Here is a 27,783-nt window from a genome sequence, read left to right as displayed (position 1 = left end):
TGCCAAAAAATAATTGTAAAGCATTGTGGATCAATACACCGATTCTATATACATTTCATACATTTCTGACTGAATGTCGTGTCGTATGAAAATCAGAAAAACAAAACTTCAGTTTTTCCCAATTTATTACACTTTAGGTGAAATGTTGCATTTACCATTTTAAATGTTTAAATATCCTCCATCTCACGGAGTGAGTAGGAATTAAATGTCCTATGTCATTGAAAGGTTAATTAACCAGCTTGAAAAGTACGGAGGATTCACTACCGAGCATATGTTAACAAACTTGAATACTGAAGAAATGTTTCAGTTTTTATGATTGAACATTGCGATTTCTTTGATGGACTAACTTTTTCAAATCTAGGAAACGTATCCTTTTGAGCCACCATTTGTGCGTGTGGTCCATCCAATCATCTCCGGAGGTTATGTTCTAGTGGGTGGAGCTATCTGCATGGAACTGCTCACGAAACAGGGATGGAGTTCAGCGTACACAGTAGAAGCTGTCATCATGCAAATAGCTGCAACATTAGTGAAAGGAAAGGCAAGGATACAGTTTGGTGCCGCCAAGGTTTGTAACCAGGTACTGTATGGCAGTGTTCCAGGCCAGAGTTATAGAAGTAAATGTTACTTCAGAAATACGCCTTCCTTATTGATTTAAGTGACTGACATCCTGGATAGTTGTGCAGATATCAAATCATATGTAAATTAATATTGACAAACGTGAGCTTCCTGGAACTCCTGTTTGAATCAGATGTTATGTTTACAAGTGTTGTGTTGCCAATAATTGACTTCACTGAACAGATTCTGTCAGTTTCACAAAAACACAACAGTAGTTATCCATTCATAAAATAAGGAGCTACGGTTTCTGAAGTAATATTGTCATGGGACAATATCTGTCTAATAAGTCACAGCTGCATTTCTGGAATTGGAATCAGTGTGTGGTTTTTACGGTAAACTTATGCTTATTTTTGTCAGTGATAGAACTTAACATACAAAATGTAGCTTAACCTGTTAATTCTGCCAGTAGTATATAACGTTCTAGTTTAGATATTGGAGATGAACACTCAGCAGTGGTGCAACTTAATTATTGACAAGTGTGCTGAGAGTTTTTATGGCAAAGGCACCACCACAAATCCAGGTTACAGTGATGAAGCACATCAAACTGGCAAAAAGAAATGCCATGTCTGGTCGAAAAGGATATCATTGAACTTTGAGCTAAAATCAAACATTCCCTGAAGCATGGAAATGGTATGAAGAATCAGAAAAGAAAACCACTGAAACCAGCCGTTCATTGTTGTGTAGATATGTCAACACAAACTGTTGAACTGACAGAGCAAAAATAATTCTGTACCACCTTCATGAACCTGTTCCATGCAGACTGTTGAATGTATAACCCTGGAGCACCTGATGTGTGAAAAAAAGTATGGGACTCCAAATCCAATTCTACAGATGTGCGTATCTGAGTCACTTCATTCCATGTTGTAGATGCCCCTTCTGAAATGAACTGTAGTTCTGACCAAAACTTGGAAATTCACCCACAAAGTGTAACTCTCAAAAATCATCTTTTGATACCATACTTCACTACTATCATAATTGAAGCAACTTCCACTTCTGTGTTGCTGTCACCCAGAAAACCACAATATGTTCCTGCTATCTCATTCCTGAATTTGTCACCCTAATAACATTTGGTGAAGGCCTGTTATTTTCTCCCTAAATGTCCTAATATTCTCGGCATTGGAATCTCTGAAAATTACATTTTTCTCGGTTCTAATGCTGTATAGTTTGGAGACAGCCTGTTGAAGGAAGACTGTACCATGGTGTTGTGGCACAGCAAGCTGTGATGTGACGTGACATAGTGTTACCAGTCTGAGTTGTACAGATCATTGTAAATTTGGAGCCAATTCATATACACTCAGACACTAGATTGTTTAAATAGAAAGTATTTCGCATTTTATCTGTCAGATGCAGCATTTCAAGAATGTTATCCTGTCAGCATGGTTTATTTTGAGGCCTAGTGTATATGAATGAGCACAAGGTATTCTGCCAATATTGTGTTTGATATATTCCCTTATATGAGGTACATTTGATGAGCAAAATGTTTTGGTGGTTGGCTGTGCTCCATCTTCACGTTACATGTGCATGTTTTTAATTATTTTTTGTATTGGGATCAGTGGTCATAGGTGGAGTCAAACCTGAGACCTTTTTAACCACTGGGCTGGTATGCTAACCACTAGACCACCAAAGTATCCACAGTCTAATGTTCATAAGGTCCCAGGTTTGATTTCCATTATTCCCTGATTTTCACCATATTCCTCAATTTTGTTCATGCAGGTCTTTTGCCATATAAACACTATTGTAATATTGTGTGTATGTACTGTGCTCCCAGGTTGATTGGGGTTCATTAGTTCAAGCACAGTATCCTGAATGGGGGTGGCACTTGCATCATGGATCATCAGTTTACGAGTATAAAATGTAGCCTGATGCTGACTGCTGATCCATGCTGCAGCCCTGAACTGTTGCAGGATTGTATACTTAGAATCTTAGTGTCTCCAGTCTAACATCCCTTTCTCAAATGCTAAATTTTGTTTGGGGGTGTACATGGCTGAAATGTTATTGTTTTATCAAGTATGGACCTTATTTTATATAATCTGTCTCTAGAGGTAACACACATACGAAGGGGGACCCAAAAATAACCGGAACCGACCTGTTGCACGCGCATGCTTTGTAGTTACGAGTTGTGCTGCTAGGTGGTGTTAGCTGGGGGTCTCCCGCGACTGTTAGTGAGCTGGCGTCAGTCTGAGTTAAGTGGTTTGTCTGTGGTGCTCTGTTGTGTGCGTTCCTGTTTCAACCCTTTGGCGATTAGTGAGATGGCCGACCAGAAGGAACAAAGAGTGTGCGTGAAATTTTGCTTTCTGTTAGGGAAAACTGCAGCCGAGACTGTTGGGATGCTTCGGCAAGCCTTTAATGATGATGCTTTGGGGAAATCACAGGTCTACGAGTGGTTTTCCCGTTTCAAATCTGGCAACATGTCAACAGAAGACATGCCACGCCCCGGGCGTCCTTCGACAGGAAGAAATGACGAAAACATTGCCAAAATCAAACGTGCAATTGATGAAGATCGTCGAAAGACCATTGACCAACTTTCTGAGGAAACGAACATCTCATGGAGCACGGTCCAGCGAATTTTAACCGAAGGTTTGCACATGAGACGGGTGTCTGCAAAATTTGTTCCTCGCTTGCTCGGAGATGACCAAAGAGAAAACCGCGTGAATGTTTGCCGCGACTTGAAGAGTGAAGTGCAGAACGATCCAGAATTTCTTAAAAGAATTGTGACTGGCGATGAGTCTTGGTGCTACGGGTACGATCCAGAATCAAAGCAATCATCAAGCCAGTGGAAAACTCCAACTTCACCACGACCGAAGAAAGCGCGTCAAGTGCGATCCAATGTGAAAACAATGTTGATTTGTTTTTTTGATGTGAATGGCATTGTCCACAAAGAGTTCGTTCCGCCAGGACAAACAGTGAACCAACATTTTTACCTGGATGTGTTAACGAAGATTACGAGAGAGTGTGCGACGAAAACGGTCCGAAATTTGGAGAAATGGGAACTGGTTGCTTCACAACGACAATGCTCCAGCCCACACAGCTTTGACGGTCCGACAGTTTTTGACAAGCAACAACATGTTGATTGTGCCTCATCCACCTTACTCACCCGACCTGGCTCCGTCGGACTTTTTTTTGTTTCCACGGATGAAGAGAAGTCTGAAAGGAAAGCGATTCCGTGATGTGGATTAAGTCAAAGAAAACACGCTAAAGGCTTTGAACAGTATCCAGCCTCAAGAATTCGAGCACTGTTCTGAGCAGTGGCAAAAGCGTTGGGACAAGTGCATTAATGCACATGGACAATACTTTGAAAGGGACTAATATACAGTTCAATAAAAATGCAAAAATAAAAAATAACAAAAATAAATTCCGGTTATTTTTGGTTCCCCCCTCGTACTTCTGTCACTGAAGTGAAAAAATGACTGGTTCCAGGACATTGTTTTCTAAAGCATTGGAGTGTCAAAAACAGTGTCCTCAGTCCAATGCATTTTCTGATAAGGCTGTTGGTTATTATTCCTATTGTGAACATCAGCCTTCAGTTATGGCACTGGTAGGGGTACACAGTAGTGTAGTTGGTTGAGGGGCTATGCTACAAGCCTGAAGGTTGCAGGTTCAAGTCCTGATGAGGTCATTGAATTTTTTCAGTTGACCTATTCCTTCCAGCTGCACTATGGCCCTGGGGTTGAATCAGCCTCTAACAGAAATGAGTACCAGCAATTAATTAAATAATTATCCATGGGAGTAAAGCATGGCTGGTGCGTAAGGCTGACAACCTTACCACCATATTTGAGCCCATTGTCTAGATAATGTGGGACCCTCAACGTTTCAAAACCCTATGGGCCTTCACGGCCTGTTACAGGGATAGCTTTACTTCTTTTATGGCATTGGTACTGGAATCCATGTGTGAAGTTACAAATGTGTTGTGGAAATGTGTGCTGCAGCACTAATAACTTAGGTAGTCTAAGAAAATCTTCTACAATAAGTGATCTCACAAGTGACATTAGACCAGTGTATTGAATGTAGGCAGGTAGTACTGTGTTTGCTGTAAAATGTGGAAGAGGCAGGCAGTAATCTAGTGATGTTTTGGGTTTGGATTGTCAATAATGGCATTGACATGGAAATTTTATGAGACAGGTCTTTTAATATCTCTTGATTCTCATGAATTAATCTTAGAACCGGCAGAATCTTCAAAGAACAGTACATAATCTTCAAAGAATGGTACATCCATCATGTGATGGTACTCAGTTTCTTGTTACATGCCATGGTGGATTCTTGCAATACATAACATACCATCGCACTACATATCTATTAAGACAACAGGATAAATAAGAGGGAACACTCCTCATGAAGGCCAAGGAAATATTAATGTGTCTGCCATATGTGGACAATTGATTAAATGTGTTATGTGTCCTGTAGTTCAGTGGGAAATGTTATTGCATTTGCTACTAGCAACTGTTGTGATGGATGAATAGGACAGTAGAATAATGGGGATTGTTCAGTTGTCATGTTTTGTGTTGTGGCAGATTTATTTATCACAGGCCATAACTGAAGACATGAGAGGGATGCTGTATATGCATGAACCAAATTAAGCCAAGATACTGAAAATCCATATATTTGCTTACTCAACAAAGAGTAAAGTGTTACAATTTTCCAGCTGTGTGAATAATTGAAAGATGTAGATTGATTTTAAGTATGCTTATAGTGGATCCTTAGGAATTTATGTTATTGAAGTGTGCAATTCAGCTATTGTTCAGAAGAGCAACAGGCTTTAGAATTTTATCCTGCAATTGTACATACTTCACAAAGTCATGCATTGGGGGTCACTTCTTTCTGAATGTTTAAATATTTAACATAAGGAACTCTTCTTTTTTTTTTCTACAGGGTCAGTACAGCTTGGCCAGAGCACAGCAGTCATTCAAATCCCTAGTTCAGATTCATGAGAAAAATGGTAAGTGTCAGTTCTTAAGCACAAAGTAATATGGGAAGTGGAAGTGGAGAAATTTATATAACAAGAAATATATGATGTGATTTATGGTCTAAGTAAAACCAAGCTGGTTCATCAACCTTTGCTATTAAAATTGAAAGATAGATGTAGAATCTTCACAGTTGCCATATTGTACGTTGTGCATTCAAGTTCTAAGGTCTCCGATTTTTTTCTCACACAATACTCATACAAAAAATTCAAAACTTCTGTCACTTTTCAACGTAATCTCCCTGCAGCCGTACACATTTTTCACAGTGTCGACACCATGATTCCATGGCCGCTGCGAACGCTTCTGTAGGAGTCTGTTTTGACAACTGGAAAATTGCTGATGCAATAGCGGATTGAAAAATGGCATCCATGTCTGATCAATTGTCACAGTTGATGAAAAGAAAGTCCCATTCATGCCTTCATCACGTGTCAACATCGCCTGGCAAATTGCCATGCATGCAGCCTTGTGGTCATCCGCCAGAATTCGTGGCAACCACCTGGAGGACACTTTCCACATTCGCAGGTCTTCATGCAGGATTTTGTGCACAGATCCCACGGAAATGCCAACTTTGGAGGCTATGTTTTTACACTCAGTCGGTGATCCTCCAAAACAACTTTCTCAACTCACTTGACCATGTTGTCAGACCGGCTGGTGCGAGGCCAAGATTGTTTTGGTTTGTTGTCACACGATGTTTGGCCTTCTTTGAACTGTCACGGCCACGAACGCACATTTTTCACATTCATGACACCATCACCACACGTCTCACTCAACTGGCGATGAATTTCAATGGGTGTCGCACCACGCAAGTGGAGAAAACGAATGATTACTCGCTGTTCTTGTAATGAAAACGTCGCCATTTTAAGTATCAGAAACACTCCTCACTCTCGCGGCTACCACTAGAGTTCTGTGTGCCGTAGAGTTCTGCCATCTCTGTCACGCATTCACAAAGAGTGCACATGTATTTTAAACTAAACCGCATGTGTCTATCTGCTCCCAGTCCTGAGAAAAAAAATCGGAGACCTTAGAACTTGAACGCCCCTCATATTTACAGTCTACAAACAGTTTCCTTAACAAAGTTGCATGTTCTTTGAACATGTATTATCACAAAATTTCAGAATTTGACAGTATTGCACTAGTGGTAACAATGGTGTTTCACTTATAGTTTTCTTTTGAATTCTGTCACTTAATGTAGAGGTTCTAACGAATGGCATTCAGTATTTATTTTAACCTTTAGCATCTGAAGTGCACTGATCGGTACACTGTTGAGTATGGTGGAAGTGGCCAGAGTACCCCGATTTGTGCAGTTGGGCATTTACATCCCACTGGCGGAAGTGTGCACACACGCTGCTAGTGGAAGCATTTGCACAATCCTAAATATTTATTTTTAAATATAGTAAAGTTCAGTATACAGACATTTTCTTCTTATATGCTTGACATATATACAGAGTTCAACCCATGCGTCATATAACTGAATATTGCCTTTGTGTAATACTCTTTAAAGCACCCAAGAAAGTACAGTCCCACGTCAAATATCTTCATTTCAGCTGCCTTTCAATTTCATCATCTTCCAAACAACGTTTCATTACTGTTATGCCGTGGTGGCAGGGGGGCGTGGAGGTATCCCACCGCTGCCACCACTGTTATGCCCTTACGTCCTTATGACGGGTGGATTGGTTATCTCACCGCTGTCGCCACTGTTACGCCGAGGTGACGGGGCGTGGAGGTATCCCGCTCTGTCACCCGGTTTAGTATGCTGCCACCATCTTGTTATGTCAAGAAAACTCTAGTAAACGTATCATTGATTACGTCACGAGCCCTGGCTTAACTCGCGATTCGCCGAAGCTTTGGGAGGGGCTGCAGTCGTTAGGGAAGGGGGTAACACTTAAGGAAATGCTAGGTTGGATTAATATCACAGCTCATGCCTATGCTATTTCCCTATGTCGCTATATAGATACTATATACACACTTTGCCAACGTTCGTCGGTTCGTATTACATTTGATGATGACCCTGTAGCACCACATTAGTTCTATCTCCTGTCACCCCGCTGTCGGGTATTCTACGCCTCTGTATCTCTTAGTGAACCTAGTCCCTCTAGCTTGCACTTTCTCTCTTTGGGGTTGCACTTTAATATTATCACACTTATTGTTCACGGCTATATGAAGTTGGTTCACTTACTTGAGCTGAAGAAACAGATGCTCGCCATCACCAACCAACGCCCACTCATTGCCATCGCTCTCTCGGCGATAGCCTCTGGCTGAACTCTATGTCACTTAATAATATTAAAAAGTCAAAAGTCAAAAGGTTTTTTTGATTGATTCTTCTAGGGTTTATGTACCCTCTTTTTGCTGATTCGTTGGGTTCCGGGGTGTGTTAGCCCGCCCATTCTGACGTAAATTCGGGTCGATGTGGCCCACTCATTGGCTGTTTATCAAGAAGGGGTTGACTCTTTCGGGTCTACCACCTTCTCCGACTCAGCGTTTTCCTCCTGCCATAGTGTTTATGGCCTACTTCATATAGCTTCTTCCTCAATGTCAGCGTTATTACGCTGTCGTGCTAGCATTCTGATTGCTAAGCTATAGCCTGTTACACTTCTTTTGCAAACCTAAGCTTCGTGGTACGTTTCATCATTTCTGTTTCTTAATCTAAAAGTCTAGATATACTTATTCCAAATTTACCCAAAAAAACATATCTACTTGTACATAACCCTTGCGCCATTACAATTACCATTGTATGATAAAATGAAACTACAAAATTCAAATTCTCTATGAACTCAGAGAAAATCGAATGCACTCTGTATCTCAGCTGCGATGCAAGCGTTTGTTGATACCGTAGAAAGGGCAATATTTTCTCGCAGTTGCAGTGGCAGGGCTTGGCATTCAAGTAGGAAACAATGGAAATATCCTGCATAGCCTTTCCTGAAAGGTCATGTTTTCACTTTTCTCTCCTTTAGTCAAAAGACAGGGATATCTGAAGATGTGACAAGACGTGAAACTTGCCAGCAGAGAACCAGATGACTTTATTCCTTCCAACTGTTTTATGGCCCCAGAGAATGCAAAAATATTTCAAGTGTTACAAGCAAGAGTGATTTTATAATGCAGAACTACTATGTGAAGAAGTGAGGCACTATTTTTACAGTACTCGTCAAAAAGTAGTTTATAACTTTTGTCTACATATTTTCAAATCTTATTTTCTAATATGCGACACTGTGTTCTTTGCTGATAAAAACAAAGTTAATTCCATTCATTTATCATAAAAATAATATTAGATACAGCACTTTCAAATACAGAGTAAGCACGCTAACAGGAATGGACATTTAAATGCAGATCAACAGCAGGCATTTAAATAAACTCTGGCCTGCTGAAACCACCACCATTTGAATAGTCTGGTGTTTAAAGGTTAATATTGTGACATGTTGCGCAACGGAGAACCCCTCCCTACCCAGCAGCAACGTGGCAACTCAGGCCACAGTGACGTGGCGGGTGAGTCAGCGCTCCCCTCCCCCCCTCCGCACGGTAATGTAATGTGCAACGTGCGGTGACGTAAGACGGCGCGAGGTAACAGCGAACGGAATAAAAGCCGGCTGAGCAGCAAGCGAGAGCCAGTGTGTTATTAACAGTCCTCAAGGCAGCAGCCTGCGAGCAGAGTTGAAATATAGCAGCAGTCGCGAGAAGAAGACCCGAATGCATGGTTACAAGATTTTATGTGACAGTGTGCGATAACTAAGAATTCAGCGAGCGGAAGACTTATTGTGTGCTTTCGAGACTTAGTGAGTGCTGTAGTACAGTTATATTTGGAGTGTGTAATTCAGATAAGACTTGTATAGCTCCGCTACTGTAAACGTGTAGACTGCTGAAGACAGAGTGAACTGATTTGCGCATAGGGTTATAAAGTGTGAAACCCCGCAACAGTGGTAACAGATTATTGCGATTAGGGTTATAAAGTGTGAAACCCCGCAACTGTGTTATAATTAATTGTAGCCGTTATTTGTAGATTGTTAAATAAACCAATTAACCATCTCTACGGCGTATTCAGTAACGAAACATGTTACACTGGTGTCAGAAGTGGGATTTGGACTTACACACGTGATCAACGAGATTCGAACTCAAGACACGTTACATTGGTGTCAGAAGTGGGATGAACTTAAACACGCCACAAACAGATTGTTGTGCATCAGGTACTTTACTACTACAAAATGGAGATGCAGCGAATAATCGAAATGTTGGCGAAGGCAGAGGCCGATAGAAAGATCGAGAAGGAAGAAAGGAAGGCGGAGAAGGAAGAAATGCTGAAAGAGATGAGGGCAAACCGAGTAAGAGCAGATGCTGACCGAGTGCAGCTGCAAGAAATGTTCCAGATCCATCAGGACAGAATGGATGCCAACATGAAATCCTACCAAGAAGAGATGGAGGCCAAATGGAAAACCGGCCATAAGGAGTTGCTGGCCATTATGGAGGCCAACTGAGAGGAGAGGAGAGTCGGCCAAGAAAAACTGCGAGAGAAAATCGAAACCGAAAAGGAAGAAATGAAGGCAGAAATGTGATCTGTGCAGTCAGAGTTGAATGAGACAATCCAACATAGAATTGAAAACATTTTTGCGATCTTTGAACACGACAGACAGACTCTCCAGTCAGAAATAACTGAGCAGATTGAAGTGTCCCTCTGCGCACGGACAGATAAACTCCAGGAAAACCTGACGAAAAACTACAATGAAACCTGCGCAGCAATTGATGAAACCAAACACAAGCTCCAGGCCCGGTTGGACATGGTGCAAATGGAGGCCAAGCAGGGAAATACATCAACGATCGTCGCGAGCACAGCTCAGCCACCGACATTCAACGGGAATTAAACATGGAGTGTGTTCCGGCGACAGTTCGAGACCGTAGCAGAACACAACCAATGGTCGGACAGGGAAAAATTAATATACCTGATCACCGCTCCGAAGGGCCGGGTGGCAGAAATGCTACCCGGCATTCCGGCAAATGCCACTTATGAGGAAACTCTTCAGGCTCTAGAGGACCGTTTCGGGGACCAACACTTTGCAGCTGCCTACCGCTGCCAATTAAGAACAACAAGTACCCAGAAACCTGGAGAATCCCTGCAAGACTTTGCCACGGCCATTGAACTGCTTTCCCATTGTGCCTACCCCAATCTACCTGCAGACCACATAAGAAGAGAGGCAGGAACAGCCTTCGTATATGGAATACGAGATGCTGATATAAAGATCCAGCTGCTGCTAGGAGGTGACAAGAAGGTAAACGAGGCCCTCTGATGAGCGCTAGAGCTGCAAGCGGTACTGATAGCAGCTAGACCTCACGAAGGTAGCACCAAGACATACCGGAAGTACTGATCGTCCCCCACCCATCGAGGAGATGGAAGACAATCAGGGTGCTGGAGTTGTGGAAAACTGGGCCACTTCGCGAATAACTGCCCCTACGAACAGGAAGGGTACACAACCATCGGGAAACGAGCGACGGCCGGCAGAGGAGGCGAATGCCGGCATATTCATTAAGGCCCCCACACTACGCACTCACCATCAAAAGGGTGAATGCCAACCACAATGAGATGGCGGCCTGCTAAAAGATAGAGGCACATCTACAAGAAGGAAAGCTGGCCTCAGTGGACACGAAACCTGCAGCAGCAAAACAAGAGGAGGTCCCCATAGTGATACCGGTCAGAGTGACGATGGCCTGCCGAGAAACAGAGGCACGTCCAGAAGGAGAAAAGCCGGCCTCAGCGAACAGGAAACCTGAGGCGGCAGGGTTATGAGAGGTACCCCATACAAGACGCTGAAGTAATGCCGGTCGGAGAACCGAAGAAGAAAAGGCGTAGGGACCGAAAGAAGTGGAATATGAAGAATTCGATGCGGGAAAAGAGTGGATCCCAGAAGAAGTTGGCTGCCCCCTGCAGGAAGACATCCCATCGCGCGACAGTGGCACGACGTTGGAGAAATTCCTTCAAGAAGGAAACTCCCCAGGGAACCTTTGGATGCCGGAGAGAGGACTTGGCGCCATGGTCTCATGCCAGCAAGTGGCGGGAAGACCAGGAGGAACATCAACGTCAGCAAGTGCAAACAACACATCAAGGGCTGTTAATGTCGACATAAGGAACTTCTCATGGAAGACATAAAGACTGGACACTGTGGAAGTGTTAACCACCTCCAAAATGGAAAAGAAGACTTCAAGCAGAGGAGGAACCGGTAATGTAGAAGAACCAACCTCCCCAGAGAGAGTGAATGTGCCATAGAATGAAAGTGATGGATGAATGGGACACAACTGGATCTTCTGGCGAGCTGAAAGGAAACCGCTCGAGACGAGTTGGTCTTAAGAAGGGAGCAGTTGTAATGGCCGGAGAACAGATGCTGCAAGAGTAGCCTCCGAAGCAAAGGAACGGGGATGTACCGTTAGGCTATTTGGGATGAACAGCCTTAAGGAGGGAGCAGTGTGAGATGTTGGGCAACGGAGAACCCCTCCCTACCCAGCAGCAACGTGGCAACTCAGGCCACAGTGACATGGCGGATGAGTCAGCGCTCCCTTCCCCCCCTCCGCACGGTAACGTAACGCGCAACGCGCAGTGATGTAAGGCGGTGCGAGGTAACAGCGATGCTAGGCTATATGCAAACACGGTAACGCGGCACCACTTCCTACTGTGACGTGGCACGCAACAGACAACACTGCGGCTATATAAGGGAACTGCACAGCAGCTACGAACCAGTTGTAACGTAACAGTTGCCAAGCTAAGTAGTAGTCGAGCGAGTGTGTTATCAACAGTTCTCCAATCAGCTGACTACAGTTGGAGTATAGCAGCCGTCGCGGAAAGAAGAACTGGACGTGTGTGTGAATGTATAATTGGGAGTGTGTGATACAGTGATACATAGCTCCCATACTGTAAACGTGTAGACTACTGAAGACAGAGGAACTGATTTGCGCATAGGGTTATAAAGTGTGAAACCCCGCAACTGTGGTAACAGATTATTGCGCATAGGGTTATAAAGTGTGAAACCCCGCAACTGTGTTATAATTAATTGTAGCCGTTATTTGTAGATTGTTAAATAAACCAATTAACCATCTCTACGGCGTATTCAGTAATGAAACACGTTACAATATAATGGCTTTTGATGTTTGTTGGTGAATTTAATTGTAATGATAGCTCATGCTCTGACATAATTGTCTGTATGCTTAACAAGTTTGAGTCAGAAGTATTGCACATGTTAGGTTATGAGGCCTGGAGTAGAAAGTCGTGAATTAGGGCCTTGTTAACTGCTGTTCCTTAATCCCTTGCTTAAAACTCTCACTAATATTAGGCCCATTTACAAATTAGGTGTAGAATTTTGTAAAATGGCTAACAAAAACAGAATACTGCACAAGGAATCAGAATATGTTACAGGATGTTAAAATATCATTAAAAGAAAAATGAAATTTGAGAAGATGGCTGAAACCATGAAAGGATCATTTCCTAATATTTGTAACAGGTCTCAGTAGGTTTGATGCTGAAATGATGATGAGCTAATGTAAACACTAAAATTGATATCCTTAAGGTAAAGGAAGAACATATCAGTGTTTACTTTTGTGTGTGTATGTGTGTGGGGGGGGGGCTCATTTTGAGGAAGGATTCTGAATTATGATTATTTTTCGTCCTTCATCACGTGTTTGTAGATTGTGATATGTTGTGGTCTCATATGTGTTGAGAAATAAAATTACTAAGTAGGGAAAACAAGGAGATAGAAGTCTATAGTCCACAGTCGTTTCAGCAGAAATATCCTTTGTAAGTCAGATATCACTCCATCTTATTAAAATGCCAAATTCTTTCTACTCATTAAGTGTTTAATAAACTGCGGAGGAATATTTTTAATGCATTGCTTTAAGACACTAGTTGAGTTTTTCAGACATAGGAAAATATGAACATTGTGAAACTTACTCTCTTCCTCTCAGAAAACAATATAAATTGTATATAAGTTGTTTAGTGTGGAATGTAAGAAGTGCATATAGGAAAGGTTCACTCATGACAATGGCAAAAGAAATGTCAGAATATAAGGTAGTTATACAGAAGGTCAGATTGGACAGGGTTGGCACCAAATGAGCATGTGAAGATACATTTTTATGAAAAAGGTAGTGAGAATCATGAATTACGTACGGGTATTTTTGTACATATGAGAATCATATCAGCAGTTAAGAGGGTAGAGTTTGTGAGTGATAGGATGTCATACATAATACTTGTACAAAGAGGTCGCTGGTGTGATGTCATTATTCTGAATGTTCATGCCCCAACAGAGAATAAAATTGATGATATGAAGGACAGCTTCTGCAGTTCTGCAGGGAACTAGAGCATGTATTCAGTAAATTCCCTAAATACAGTATGGATTTTGTTATGAGATTTCAGTGCCAAAGTAGGTAGGAAAAACATTTTCAAACCAACAGTAGGAATGAGAGTTTACACAAAATTAGTAATGATAATGGAGTTACGAGTAGTAAAGTTTGCCACATCCAGAAATCTGACTGTTGTCCATTGTTCCCACATCGTAACGTTCATAATTTTACTTGGCCATCTCCCGATGGAAACACTTCACAATCAAATTGACCATATTTTGATAAATAGGAAATGACATCCAAGCATACTTGGATGTCTGATCTTTCAGGGGAGCAGACTATGATACCAAAATCAGTTGTTGGCAGAAGTTACAGAGAGACTGGCAGTGAGTAAACAGGCAAAGCATAGGTTTTATGAGAAGTTCAATCTCAAGAAATTAAACAAGGTAGAGGGTAAAGAGCAGTTATCATGTTGAAATCTCACACACAGCTTTGGAAAACTTAGACCATGAGGTGGATAGTAATAGAACTTGGGAAACTTTTAGAGAGAATGCAGGATTTCAGGTTCTCACAGCAGTGGTTATGAAGAATACTGTCCTCTAGGCCAGTGTTCCGCAACCGCTGTGCCGCGGCACACTGGTGTGCCATCACAAGGTGTAAGGTGTGACACGAACTTTTAGCTATTGTAAGAAATTAATTGTCGAATTTTATTCATTTTATTTTATCCCAGTTACCATGTTTCATATGCTTGTATTTTATTCTCAGCCACTACACTGTTTAAATAAGATGATGCTTGTTTATTCTTTATTACATGCCGTGATTTTTTATGTACAGTAGTGTTGTATTCTAAGAAATTAAACGTAAATTATTTACTCACAGTTGTTGTTATGTTATAGTTTTCATTATTGATTTATTTTTATTTTTCTCGCATCTCCGGGGCTTCTTTGATATACTTGCCGCATGTTCTGTGTACGTGCTTTTCCCTAAAACTGCAAGGATTAGCAAGGGTTTACCTGTCTTTTATAATGCTGTTTTGGTATTTGCCCCTGTTTGTTAGAAGTTAGAGCTTCTTCAACTTTATGACTTTCTTCCTGTAACGATGCACCCGCCGATTGTTGGACTTCATTTAAAATTATAAATATTTAAAAAATAAGTCTGTATATGTGTCACTTCCATTTGAAGAGTACAGGTCCTGCGTCTTGCAATTGTTTCAGTTCTATCACAGCTGTGCTCTGAAGTAGTCTGCAAATTGTGGTTGCTAGTTAGTCCTGTTATTTTCTATTACTGTTAAGACTACTTTATTTTTTCAAGATGGATAAATTCCATATACTAAGTGTTTCATCCTCGAGTGCAAGTAGTGAAAGCATTGAGCCCAAAAAAATGAAACGAAAATTAGTACACTGGCAGTTAGTGATAATTACTTATCTTATGGGTTTCTTTGGTGTGGTGATAAAACGTGCCCAATCCCCAAGCGTATTGTTTGTGGTGAAAAACTCAGTAATGCTGCTATGGTGCCCAGTAAATTGAAATGACATTTGTCAACAAAACATTCTTCTCTAACAAGCAAAGGTGTCAATTATTTTCGTTGCTTGTTGGAACAAAACAAGAAACAAAGAACGTTAATGACTGTGACAGTACATGTGTCAGAAAAAGTGCAGGAAGCAAGTTATAAGGTAGCCGAAATTATCGTAAAGGCCAAAAAAACCACACACTAGCTGAAACGTCATTGATGCCTGCTTGTAAAGAGATGGTGACAATAGTCCTGGGTTCAGAAGCTGCTAGTGAAATTTCAACAATTCCTCTCTCTGCTGACACAATCAGTCGCTGAGTTATTGACATGTCCAGTGACATTGAAGCCATTATGAAGGAGAAAATCAACAGCAGTCAGAAGTTCTTGCTTCAGATCGATGAGTCCACTGATATTAGTGGCCACGCACAACTTCTTGCTTACATTCGATACATCGATGGAGATGTAATTGCAACAAATTTCTTTTTTTGCAAAGAACTTCCCGAGTGAGCCACCGGTGAAGAAGTATTTCATGTCACTAATGAATATGTGTTACATAATAAATTAAAATGGAAGGATTGCGTTAGTGTTTGTACAGATGGGGCCCCTTCTATGACAGGCCGTGTTAAAGGATTTTTAGCTGAAGTATTCAAAGTAAATCCTAACATACGATGTGATCATTGTCTCATTCACCGAGAAGCCATTGTTGCTAAGTCTTTGCTATCTTCTCTGAAGGTTGTGCTGGATGAAGTAGTAAAAATTGTGAACCTCATCAAATCACGGCCCCTAAATTCGCGGCTTTTTTTCCGTTTTGTGTCAGGAAATGGAATCAACACACTACACTCCTGCTAGATACAGAAATACGGTGGTTATCACGAGGAAAAGTGTTAATGCGAATATTTGAACTTAATGAGGGGGTACGTGCATTTTTTACTGTTGAGGGGCATGGGAACGCGGATTTATTTGCAGATGATGAATGGGTATGTAAGTTGGCATATCTTTCCGATATTTTCGTACACTTGAATGAGCTGAACAGAAAGATGCAAGGTAGGAACGAAAATATTCTAACTAATGTGGATAAGATACAAGGATTTGTAAATAAGCTGAATTTGTGGATAGAGAGTACTATAGATGGGTCGTTTGAGATGTTCATGACTGTATGGTCACTTGCTGATGACAATAAAGTGGTGATGGATACAATTAAAGAAGATGTAGAAGTGCTGCAGCAGAAATTCAATAAGTATTTTGGAGAGATTGTACACGATTTTGACTGGGTTTGTGATCCATTTGTTGCGAATTCAGAACATCTTCCGATTAGTATACAAGAGGAACTCTCATATTTAAAAGCAGATAACATTGAAACTAAAACTTCTCGAAGTGCCTTTGGATACATTTTGGTTGGCAGTAAGGAGTGAATACTCGGCTATCTCTGAGATGGCAGTTAATGTGTTATTAGCGGCCTCCGTAGTCTAGAGGTAACGTTCCCACCTCATGACTCGTAGTACGTGGGTTCAAATACCCGGCGGAGGTCGTCGAATTTTTAAGGGCGGAAAAATTCAGGGAACAAGTCCTCCGGGAGGGACTTTAAGCCGTGGGTCCCATGTCGTAGCTTTATGGCACGTAAAAGAACCTCATATCTCCAAAGGAGGTCACCGAGCCAAATTAACGGACGTTTCCCGCCCAACAGCAGTCTCTAATACCTCTGGTAGATGGGGGAAGCATTATAGATACCTCTCAGCTAGTAGAGCCGGTCTCGCTGGCTGGGCGGGACTGATGGTAAGCACCAGTACCGGTAGGATATAGATACTGGTAGAAATCATAGAGGGAAGCACAGTGGACCTATACAGGTCTCAGTGCATGGGGAAATCCACCCTCTCTAATAACTAACTAACTAATGTGTTATTGCCATTTTCAACTACATATTTTTGTGAACTGGGCTTCTTGACGTTAACTGAAATTAAGACATCAAAGAGGGAGTAGCTCAAATCCATCGATGAAGAAATGAGACTTGCGTTGTCAACGATTCCACCATGGATCAGCCTGTTTGCAGCTAAGCAGGTCAAGTATCACATGGAAGTTATGAGTAGAATTACTGTATTTACTTTAATACTAATAGAAGTGTATTTTCTACACTCTACAGTGAATTAAAGTTCATTAATTGTTAATAAACGCAAGAGTCAATTTCTGTTTAATGATAATAAAATAACAATATAATAATATTATAGTAATAAGTTGATCATGTTATGTATTTATATTAATTGTCTGATATCATGTGTTTTTGAGGGGAATAACATTTTGGTGTGCCATGTTGAGTCATGGATACATCATGGTGTGCCGCGAGTAGAAAAAGTTTGCGGATCACTGCTCTAGGCTATAACACCATGTAGTCTGTTGACAGTCAGCCAGCATTTTGGAGGAACATATTGCTTCCATCTTCAGGGTTGAAGAAGCCAAGCAAGATACTGGTGTGAAAGCAAGTGGCAAGCCGAATAGTTGGCTGGCTGGAAATTTTTTATTGTGTAGGAAGAAGGGGGGAAATGGAAGAGTGGACATCAGTTCCCATTGGTTCGCCGTGGGACAGAATGAAGCAGCTGGGTTTTCAAATGACCACTGAGTGGATCAATAGGAGTAGGAGGCAGTATGTTGCTCTCAAACATCAGTTGACTTTCAACGGACTACATGGCGTTATATCCCAGAAGATAGTACTCTTCTTTTAGAGAGAATATAAAATTTTCAGCCAAAGAGGGTCTAGGATATTATGAATTGAAGCCATGGTTTGTCAGAGGATGTTCAAAACTATTAGATCAGAGGAAGCAGGCCAAATTGCAGTGGTTACAGGATCCAAGACAATTGAATGGGGATATCTTGAGCAGTATAAGACATGAAGCCAGCAGGCATTTCAGGAATAAAAAGAGGGAATATGTGAAAGACAAAATTAATGAGCTTGCAATGAACATTAAGAATGAGAACATTAATTGAGACTGGTATAGATGAGTAAATTAATTATGAAGAATTGCCAACCTAGAAGCAACTTAGTAAAGAATGAGAATGGTGATCTGCTTGCAGGTTCCCACAACATTTTGAATAGGTGGAAGAACTATTTCTTTCAGTTATTGAATGTACATAGGGTCAGTGCTGTTAGGCAGACAGAAATACATACAGCTGAGCCATTAGTACCTGATCCTATTCTGCTTGAGGTTGAAATTGCTATTGCAAAGTTGAAAAGGTGTAAATCACCAGGTGGTGATCAAATTCTGGGAGAACTGATCCAAGCAGGAGGCTAAACATTGGTCCAAGACCCATAAACTCATGAATTCTATTTGGAGCAAGGAACACTTGACTGTTCAGAGGAAGGACTCCTTAATTGTATCAGTTTACAAGAAGGGCAGTAAAACTGACTGTAATAATTACTTTGGGATATCACTGTTAACATCTTCATACAAAATTTTGTCCAATATCATTCTGTAATGGTTAAGTCCATACATGATAAAATTAGTGGAGATCATCAGTGTGGGTTTCTGCATAACAGATCTACTATTGATCAGAACTTTTGCATTCGTCAGATACTGCAAAAAAAATGGGGGAACAATGAGACAGTACAACAGCCATTCATATACTTCAAGAGAGCCTGTGATTCAGTTAGGAGGAAGGTATTGTACAGTATTTTCATACAGTTTGAAACTAGTTTGGAAGATTAAAATGTGTTTAAAGAAAACTTGTAGTAAAGTCAATATGGGTAAACATTTGTTTAATAATTTTCCTATCCAAAATGGTATAAAACAAGGAGATGCTTCAGAGCCGCTGCTTTTAAACTTTACTTTAGAATGTGCCAGTGGTTCTCAAACATTTTACCTCTGAGCCCCCCTGACAAGAGAAAATACTCTCAGGCCCCCAGCCTGTTTTTTTTATCAAAATAGAAGTAATGGTATAGTTGACGTTTTAATCAGTTTATTTTATGTTATTCTACATACTATTTAGCAGTTTTTTACTCAAAATTAAAGTATCACAATATTAGACCTACAATAAAAATTAGTTTTAACACATGCATTTAACCAAAATATGTATTGAAATGAAATGATATTTAACTAACAAGTATTTAATTTTTTTCTGCAAAGAAAATGAAACATTTAAATGTCAAAGTTCAGTGTGATGGATGGGCCTGTTTTTGAGGACAAAGTTTATCAAAACATGGTGTAATATCAGAAATGGCCACTCTAACTTCTTTAGCAATATTTAGCCTTGAACGATACTTTGACTTTACAGCTGCCAAAGCAGAAAAGCCTGTCTCGCACAAGTAAGTTGTTGTGAAAGGAATCAGGATCTTCAGTGCTTCTTGGCTCAAAGTTGGGAATTCCTTGCCAATATATATCCAGAACTCCAACAAAGACAATTCCTTAAATATACTTTTAATGAAGTATCACTAGTGAGATCAATGAGTTGTTCTTGCTCAATTACATTCAGAGATGATGGCTCAGGAGCATTTTCGAATGGATTTTTAATCCAATTAAATTCATCAAAATCACTGCAAAAGTATTTCTCGAAATGAACTTTCAACATTATGAGATGATCATGTAGGCCGCTTTTTATGTCCATTGGATGCACTGGATTATCAGTGTCTTGCACCATTGACACCAGAGTAGGGAACATGTCTAGCGTGTCACTTTCCGTACTGTTTCTCCAGAGCTCTAATTTTCCCATGAATGCCTTCAGTTTGTCATTCCAAGAATGTACAGTAGCCTCATTCCCTTGAAGTGAAGTGTTGAGGATATTTAGTTTCTCAAATATATCTGTGAGGTAAGCCATTTTCAATAAAAATCCTTGTTGCTGAAACTGTCTGCCAATGAGTGATTTTCTCCACTTACAAAACAGAACACCTCATGCCTCAGTTCAAACATTCTCTTTAATACCTTGCCTCTTGAAAGCCATCGAGCATCACTAATAATTGTGTCAAGGAAACGATGTTTCCTTGACACAATTATCATTTCTATTGCCATTACTGATCATATTTAAAACTACTCCTGTAAATAATTTCCCTTCTACCTTTAAATCTTGTGGTTTCCTTCTACTTTCTATATTGACACAATCATATATTTTGTTTTTTTCTTTCTTTTACTTCTAATCCTATCTCCCCTGCTTCTTCCATTTTCTGATATCTCAGTTATCTTTTCTCTGGATCTAGCTGGCTTCATATTTTATAATTTGTTCGTCTCTGATCTCTACCCTTTATTACACTGCGTAATGCCACTATGAATATCACTGCTGATAAACTATCCTCTTGCTTGACTCCAGCATTAAATTCAAATTTTGGGCTTAGTTTATTATTTATTTTAACTTTTGCTTGTGTAATATTCAGTGTCATTTGAGTTAGCCTTATTAATTTATCTGGTATTTTCATCTGTTTCATTGCTTCATATAATCTTTTTCTGTTAATGCTGTCGAATGCTTGTCTAAAGTATACAAATAGCACATGCAAGTTCATGCTGTATTCATAATACTTTTCTATCATTCGTCTTATTATGAGTTTGTCAGTTGTACTTCTATTTAGGTGAAATCCGCATTCACTCTCTCCAGTGATCTTTTAAGTTATCATTTGTAGCCATCCATTTATTACACTAGATAATATCTTAATATGCTATGTTCAGTAATGTGATTCCTCTGTTATTTCCACATTCTAGTTTATCTACTTTTTTAGTATGGGGCATATGAATTCTGTATTCCAGCTTTCAGGCTTTTCTCCTGTTGTCCATATCAGTGATTAATTTGTTCATGGCGTCTGTTATTCCTTCTCCCCCATACTTAATCATTTCTGCTGTGATACCGTCTTCTCCTGGTGCTTTATTATTCTTTGTTTTTTAATACATTCTTCTATTTCCTCATGTATTTGCATATTTACCTCTTCATCTTCTTCTGTTACTCTTCTTCCTATTCTTATTTCTTCTTCATCGTTTTCATTCCTTCTCTTCACCTTTTTTTTTTCCGATATTTAGTAGTTCTTTAAAGTATTCTTCCCATCATTGTAGTACTTTCCCTTCCTCTCTTATTATTTCACCGTCTGTTGTCTCTATAGCCATTACTTCTTGGTTGAAATCCTTTTTTAGGGTTATCTGATGTCCTATAAAATTTTCTTCTCTCATTCTGATCTTTAAATTTATTTACTTCCTCGAACTCTTTCTTCGCCCCTCTCCTTTTTCATCTCCTTACTTAATCTATTTGCTTTCCTCCTTAATTCTTGATATCTTTCAGTTTGCTCATGTTTCTCTTTGTAGCATTTTTTCTACCATTGTTCTCTGATACTACTGTTTCACACTCTTCATCGAACCATTCTTTATTATGTTGATTTCCTTCTTTGCCCACTTCCTTCTGATATTTCCTTTATTACTTTTTCTGTCCTCTTCCAATTTTTTATCTCTGATTTTCTTTTATTTCTTTGCTTTGTTGTAGTGTTTCTACATCCCACTTTTTTGGCTTCATCCTTCCAACTTCTGTACACTAGCAGTTCTTTCTCTTACTTTAATTTTGACTAAGTAATGGTCTGTATCACAGTTGGGTCCTCTGCTACTCAGCACGTGGTCCATTTGGTTAACTTCATTTGATCCTGGTATTTTCCATGTTCCTAGGTGTGTATTTTTATATGGAAGTGTTGTGCTTTTTATCTTCAATCCATTTCTGGTACCAAACTGTCTTAGTAAGTTACCGTTTTCATTACTGATGTCATGTATTGTGCATATCCCTGCCACTTTCTTTTGATGTCCTGCTTTCCCTATCTCTGTGTCTTCCATTATTATTACATAATAGTACTTCTGAATTTTGTGATAGGTTTCCTCTGAACATTCATAGAACTCCTCTTTCTCTCTCTCTTCTTTTTCTTCTGTTGGGGCCTCTAGTGATGTTAGTGTAATATTTCTGTGTCTCTCTTTCATTCTTAACTTAAAATTCCATCATTAATTTTCATATTCCAGCATGCTTTCTTTCATTTTTCTTGTTATCATAAACCCTGTTCCGAACTGTCCGGTTCTTTCGTGCGATCCACTGCATATTATAATAAGTTCTGGGTTATCTATTCTGCTGGTTCCTTGCCATCTTATTTCTTGCAATGCCATATTGTCAGTTTTGTAGTGTATCACTTCTTGGGCTACTTCCTGCATCTTTCCAGGTTGCAGCATTGTGTGTACATTCTAAGTTGCCATCACAGTATCATTATTCCTTGTTCCTTGCTTAGTCCATTCCCATATGTTCCACTTATCCAAGGCTGGTTGGTAGGTTTCTGAACAAAAATTCTTTTTACTGGATGAGGTTGTTAACCTCATGCCCAGCCACCAACCTGGAGGACCAGGGTATCTCTCCTAGTCTGGACTCTATCCTTTGACCTTTCTGGCATGGGTGACCCTGCCAGTAGTTAAACTACCACTGGCATAGCTCTCCAGGTCACAGAGTCACAGAAGCCCCACCACCACGACAAGATGGAGGCACCTTAGGGGGGGAATATTTTCACATAACAGAGATGAATTAAGTGGAAACAAATTTACATAAAAAGATTTTAAAATTTATATTGTTCTAATTTTGGAGTAGTAAAATTAAGCTGTTTTACTGGGGCTAGGATTAATTCATGAAAAATTAACACCCAATGAAAAAATAATATTTTACTGCCATCGAGATGTATACCAGAAATACTCTGTTGTATAATTGTGTTAGGGAGTGTTTGAAGATACAACCAAAAACTGAAGCTAACCACCATCTCTGAGGGATATCCAAAATTACATACTGAGAGGATGTAATAGTCTTAGAAGCTGGTCCTCAGTCCATCCAAGCATTTAACAGAACTGGTCTGTGAACTGAAGGCAGAAGGTTACATAATGTATGAGAAGGGATGGCAATGGTATTGCTTTAATTATGTTTGCTTAACATTGCAATCTCTGTTGCAGGTTGGTTCACTCCGCCCAAGGAAGATGGTTAAATCTAGTGTTCTTGAGACTTTCTTTAAGTTTTTATTATTTTTTATAAAAACTGTTAATAATACTGAACCAAAAGCCTAGAGACTGATAGGGTAAGTGCAATCGTTAAAGCACAAAACCCAAAATAATAGTATGTGGCTGTAAATTGTTACATGATGTATATTGTGAGTGAGTGTTGATTGGTTGACATTAATTTATGAACAGGAGCAAGTCTGTAGCTTTGAGTGACAAACGAATTGATCGTGCAGACAATTGTTTAAATATATAAGCAGTGCAGTGATTTAAGTGCATGAAAATAAACTGATTTCTGGAAAAAGAAAACACGCTGCTTGTGTTGTAGCTTTTTTTATGTATGGGCATTGTTGTCACTTAGGGCCTCCCACTTAAATTTCCTGTTGAGGAAAATGTATAAATGAGATTGTGGTCTCTTTTCTTCCATTTGTGTTCTGAATTGTCTTATATTCAATGTTTTATGATGATTAATGGTAGATAGGAAATTGTTAGTTTCTTATTGTTTTATGTTTGTTTAAATTTTGTGATTATTTGTAAGGCAGCAGTGATAAATATAATGGACCTGAATTGTTGATATGTGTACAGGAACTTCTGGCATGTTACAAACATTCCATAAAGGATTTGTGTGGCTGCAGATTTGATGTGCGGGGAAAGACTGGAATAGTTAAGATTATGTTTTGCTGCTCTATATACCTTGGCTTTCATTCTGGAGTATATAATTTATGAATAATTTCACATTCTAAATCTTAACCAACTTGCTAACACTGTGCTCATATTGTTTGAAATGTAGTTGGAACTCACCTATTCCAACTAAAATCATTTGTAACATTTTTCTGTTACAAAAAAAACTATCTTATCCCCCCCCCCCCCTCAATAATCTTAAAATTAAGCGTAAGAGTCCTTGATACCATGTAAACAAGTCTGAAACCACAAAAGGGTTTTTGGCTGGAGAAGTAAATGGAGATAGATATATACTGTAATACCGGCCTTGTCTATAGCCAGGAGCTTGGATGTTGATGTTTCTATATAACATTGTAGTCTCAGGTTATCACTGTGCGAGTTCCTGGCAACCACTGTCTCACAGCTTACTTGCACAGTTTGATTATTGTGCATCTGAGTGTACCAAACAAACTAAATTTTCAGAAATAGAGAAGGAGTTTTATATAATTGCTAGTATATTCAGAATTATGTGTATAAAAACCTGTAAATAATATGTTTGGCTTCAGCCTAATTTCAATTATAATTTAGTTCCTATTTTTTTTATACTGGGTTGAGACAGTCGAATGGATCATGTCACTGAAAATGTTCAAGTAACCATTAGTTACAAGTTGGTTTGATAGATTGACACAGGTTTGTAAAAAGAAGGGTTAAATAAGATAAGGTCTTATTTCTTTATTAGTTATAAGGTAATTTAGTTAGTCTTAACTTGTATTTCGCTAATGTAAAGAAATTAAATACTGTGTCTCAAAATCTAGGAATAAATTAACATTTGTAAAGGAGTATCTTTTCTTTTGAACACATCATAACACTGGGATGTTTATTGTAGCCAGAAAGCAATTCATTCCTCTCATTTTACATGCTTGTTCACTTGGTGTTTTAATTTGTGTAAGAATTTCCTAACCACATATGGTCAGCACTTTTTTTTTTTGCCATCAGATGTAATATTCTTCAGACTCAAATAATCTTGAACTGAAGAGAACTCTCTACCAGGATATAATGCCATATATTCTGTTCAAAGTCAACCTATGTTTCAGAGGAATACCACCTGCTTTCACACTGGTTTCTTGCTTGGCTTATCCTTTGACGCTGAAGATAAAAGTGTATGTTCCTCTGAAACGTTGGTTGACTTTCAATGAACCAAATTGTATTATTTCCCAGAAGATAGTTTTCTTCATAACCACAACTGTGAGAACTTCAAATCCTACATAATCTTGAACTGGTGTGTTGTTTTGGACTCACCAGTACTGCATCAGAATTTAAAAACAGTAAATGTATTAAGGAGGAATATAATCCAGAAGCATAGAATGGATAATGTAAATACTGCAGTATAATGAAATAATGACCTCATACATAGTTTCTCATTATTGATTTTGGCATTATACAGTATGCTTTGGCTATAAAAACTGAAGGCACCTGGTCTTTTGAGAATCAGATGTACACAGAATAATACATGTGGTGGTGGTGGTGGCAGATTATTTAACAAAGCTGTGAGTGTTGAGACTATATAGCATTATGATAGGATGATTAATGGATGTGAAGCAATTTGTGGTATGAGAATTGGCAGGGGGAACCAAAGTCCTTGGGGAAAACCCACCCCAGTGCCAATTTGTCTGTTGCAAATGCTATGAGCTGGCCTGGAATTGAACCCATGCTGGTGGGTGGGAAACCAGTGACCCACATGAGCTGTTACATGGCACATTTATTCAAGATTTTAATTCTCTCTTGTATACGGTGATATTACAAATTAAAATTGATGCTGTTTATAGTTAACTTTCGTTATTTTGAAAAAAATAAAAGTAGGCTTATGAGATTATTATGCTGTCTGTGTATCTGTGAATACCCTCTATCAACTTTGAATGCCTGAACTAGGCTTCATGAAACTAGGCATGTATATCATGGCACCTGAGTCCATCTCAACAGCATACTTCATAAATCCCTTCCGTGAGCCTGTTTGTATGTGTATCCCCCTGCTGTTGCTAGGGAAGAGCTCAGCAAAAACGTTACCCTGACAACAAATACACAATAATAGGAGAACTGTTGGATGTGTTGTCACCTATGCAGTACATGTCGTATCAAAGGAAAGTAGGTGATTAGTTCTCCCAGAACTTGTTTCTTTTTCGTTTTTTATTCCATGCATCTTCCCATTCCATTATAAATGAAGTAATAAGTGACAGGTTAATGCAACATGGAAGTTGTGATGTTACTAATGCTTATTTTGGTATATATTACAAATTTTGATATTTTTAAGTTAATAATAATGCCATGTTAGGTGGGTCCCTTGTTGGCATGGTGCACCCTCAGGTTACAGATGGATGACATGGCCTCCAGATATGGAGGATAGCTGTGAATATGTTGAATAAGCACTCATGGGTAGCCAACAAGGGGTGGTCCTCCAGCTTGGCAGTTGGGCATGGGGCTAACAACTCCTCGCTATAAAAAATAAGCTTGTTACAAAAGATCACAAGAAGCATCGGACCTGGATGGATTCTTTGGATAAATGACCTAAGCAAAACAAGAAGGACATGGGATTTGATACTTGGAATGTTAGAAGTATGTATAAGTCAGGTTTGCCCAGGACAGTGGCAGAAGATATATCCAAATATAAGTTAGCTTTAATGGGAGTACTGGAGGTCACATGGGAGGGAGGTGGCACTGAATCAGCAGGTGAATATACATTTGTCTGTGAAAGGGGAATGAGAGTCATGAATTAGGTACAGGTTTTTTTGTCCATAGAAGAATCATATCAGCAGTTAAGGGGTTAGAGTTTGTTAGTGATAGGATGCCCTACATAATACTAAGAGGTCACTGGTGTGATATCATTGTTATGAATGTTCATGCCCCAACAGAAGATAAAAATGATGATACGAAGGACAGGTTCTACGAAGAACATGTATTTGATAAATTCCCTTAATACCATATGAAAATCTTGTTACGAGATTTCAATGCCAATGTAGGTAGGGAAGACATTTTCAAACCAGCAATTAGGAATGAGAGTTTTGACGAAATTAGAAATGATAATGGAGTTAGAGTAGTAAACTTTTCCTCATCCAAAAATCTTATTGTCAAAAGTAGAAAGTTCCCACATCATGACATTCACAAATTTACTTGGACATCTGATGCAAAGACGCACAACCAACTTTATCACAGTTTGACAGGAGACAGCATTCAAGTATACTTCATGTCTGATTGTTCAGGGCAACGGACTGTGATATTAACCGCTATGTGGTGGTGGCAAAAGTTAGGGAGAGATTGGCATTGAATAAACAAACAATGCACAGAGTTCATATGGAGAGATTCAATCTCAAGAAATTAAATGAGATAGAGGGTAAAGAGCAGTAATAAGTTGAAATCTCAAACAGGTTTGCGGCTTTGCAAAACAAGACACAGGTGGATATTAATAAAGCTTGGGAAAATAGAGAGAATATCAAAATTTCAGCCAGAGAGAGTCTAGGTTATTATGAATTGAAGGAGCATAGACCATGGTTGAATGAAGGATGCTGAAAACTGCAGTGGTTACAGGATTCAGGTGAAATAAATGGGGATAATCTGAACAATGTTAAGATGTGAAATCAGCAGGCATTTCAGGAATAAGAAGAGGGAATATCTGAAATACAAAATTGATGAGCATGCAATGAACAGTAAGAACAAGAACATTAGAGACCTGTATAGAGGAATACATGTCTTTAGGGGGGGTTCTCAGCCTACAAGTAACTTA

The 27,783-nt window shown here is 39.5% G+C and overlaps 1 protein-coding gene across 3 annotated transcripts in view; it reads left to right on the top strand.

Annotated features, from left to right (window-relative positions):
• Window positions 1–24,844, top strand: part of LOC111872216 (ubiquitin-conjugating enzyme E2 Q1) — a 50,238-nt gene extending 25,394 nt beyond the window's left edge. For 2 of the 3 annotated variants that reach the window (XM_023865878.2, XM_033754613.1), the window contains 3 exons: window positions 362–577; window positions 5,482–5,548; window positions 23,307–24,844. In XM_023865878.2, coding sequence (XP_023721646.1) covers window positions 362–577; window positions 5,482–5,548; window positions 23,307–23,338 — 315 coding nt within the window. In that variant the 3' untranslated portion in view covers window positions 23,339–24,844. The remainder of the gene's footprint in view (window positions 1–361; window positions 578–5,481; window positions 5,549–23,306) is intronic. The other variant, XM_023865879.2, reaches the window with a different exon arrangement.
• Window positions 24,845–27,783: the final 2,939 nt, after the last annotated feature.

The sequence above is a fragment of the Cryptotermes secundus genome, unplaced genomic scaffold (assembly GCF_002891405.2).
Source record: "Cryptotermes secundus unplaced genomic scaffold, Csec_1.0 scaffold710, whole genome shotgun sequence".
Lineage (NCBI taxonomy): Eukaryota > Metazoa > Arthropoda > Insecta > Blattodea > Kalotermitidae > Cryptotermes > Cryptotermes secundus.
The sequence above is the reverse complement of the archived record's forward strand: the minus strand, read 5'-3'. Positions and strand labels throughout refer to the sequence as shown.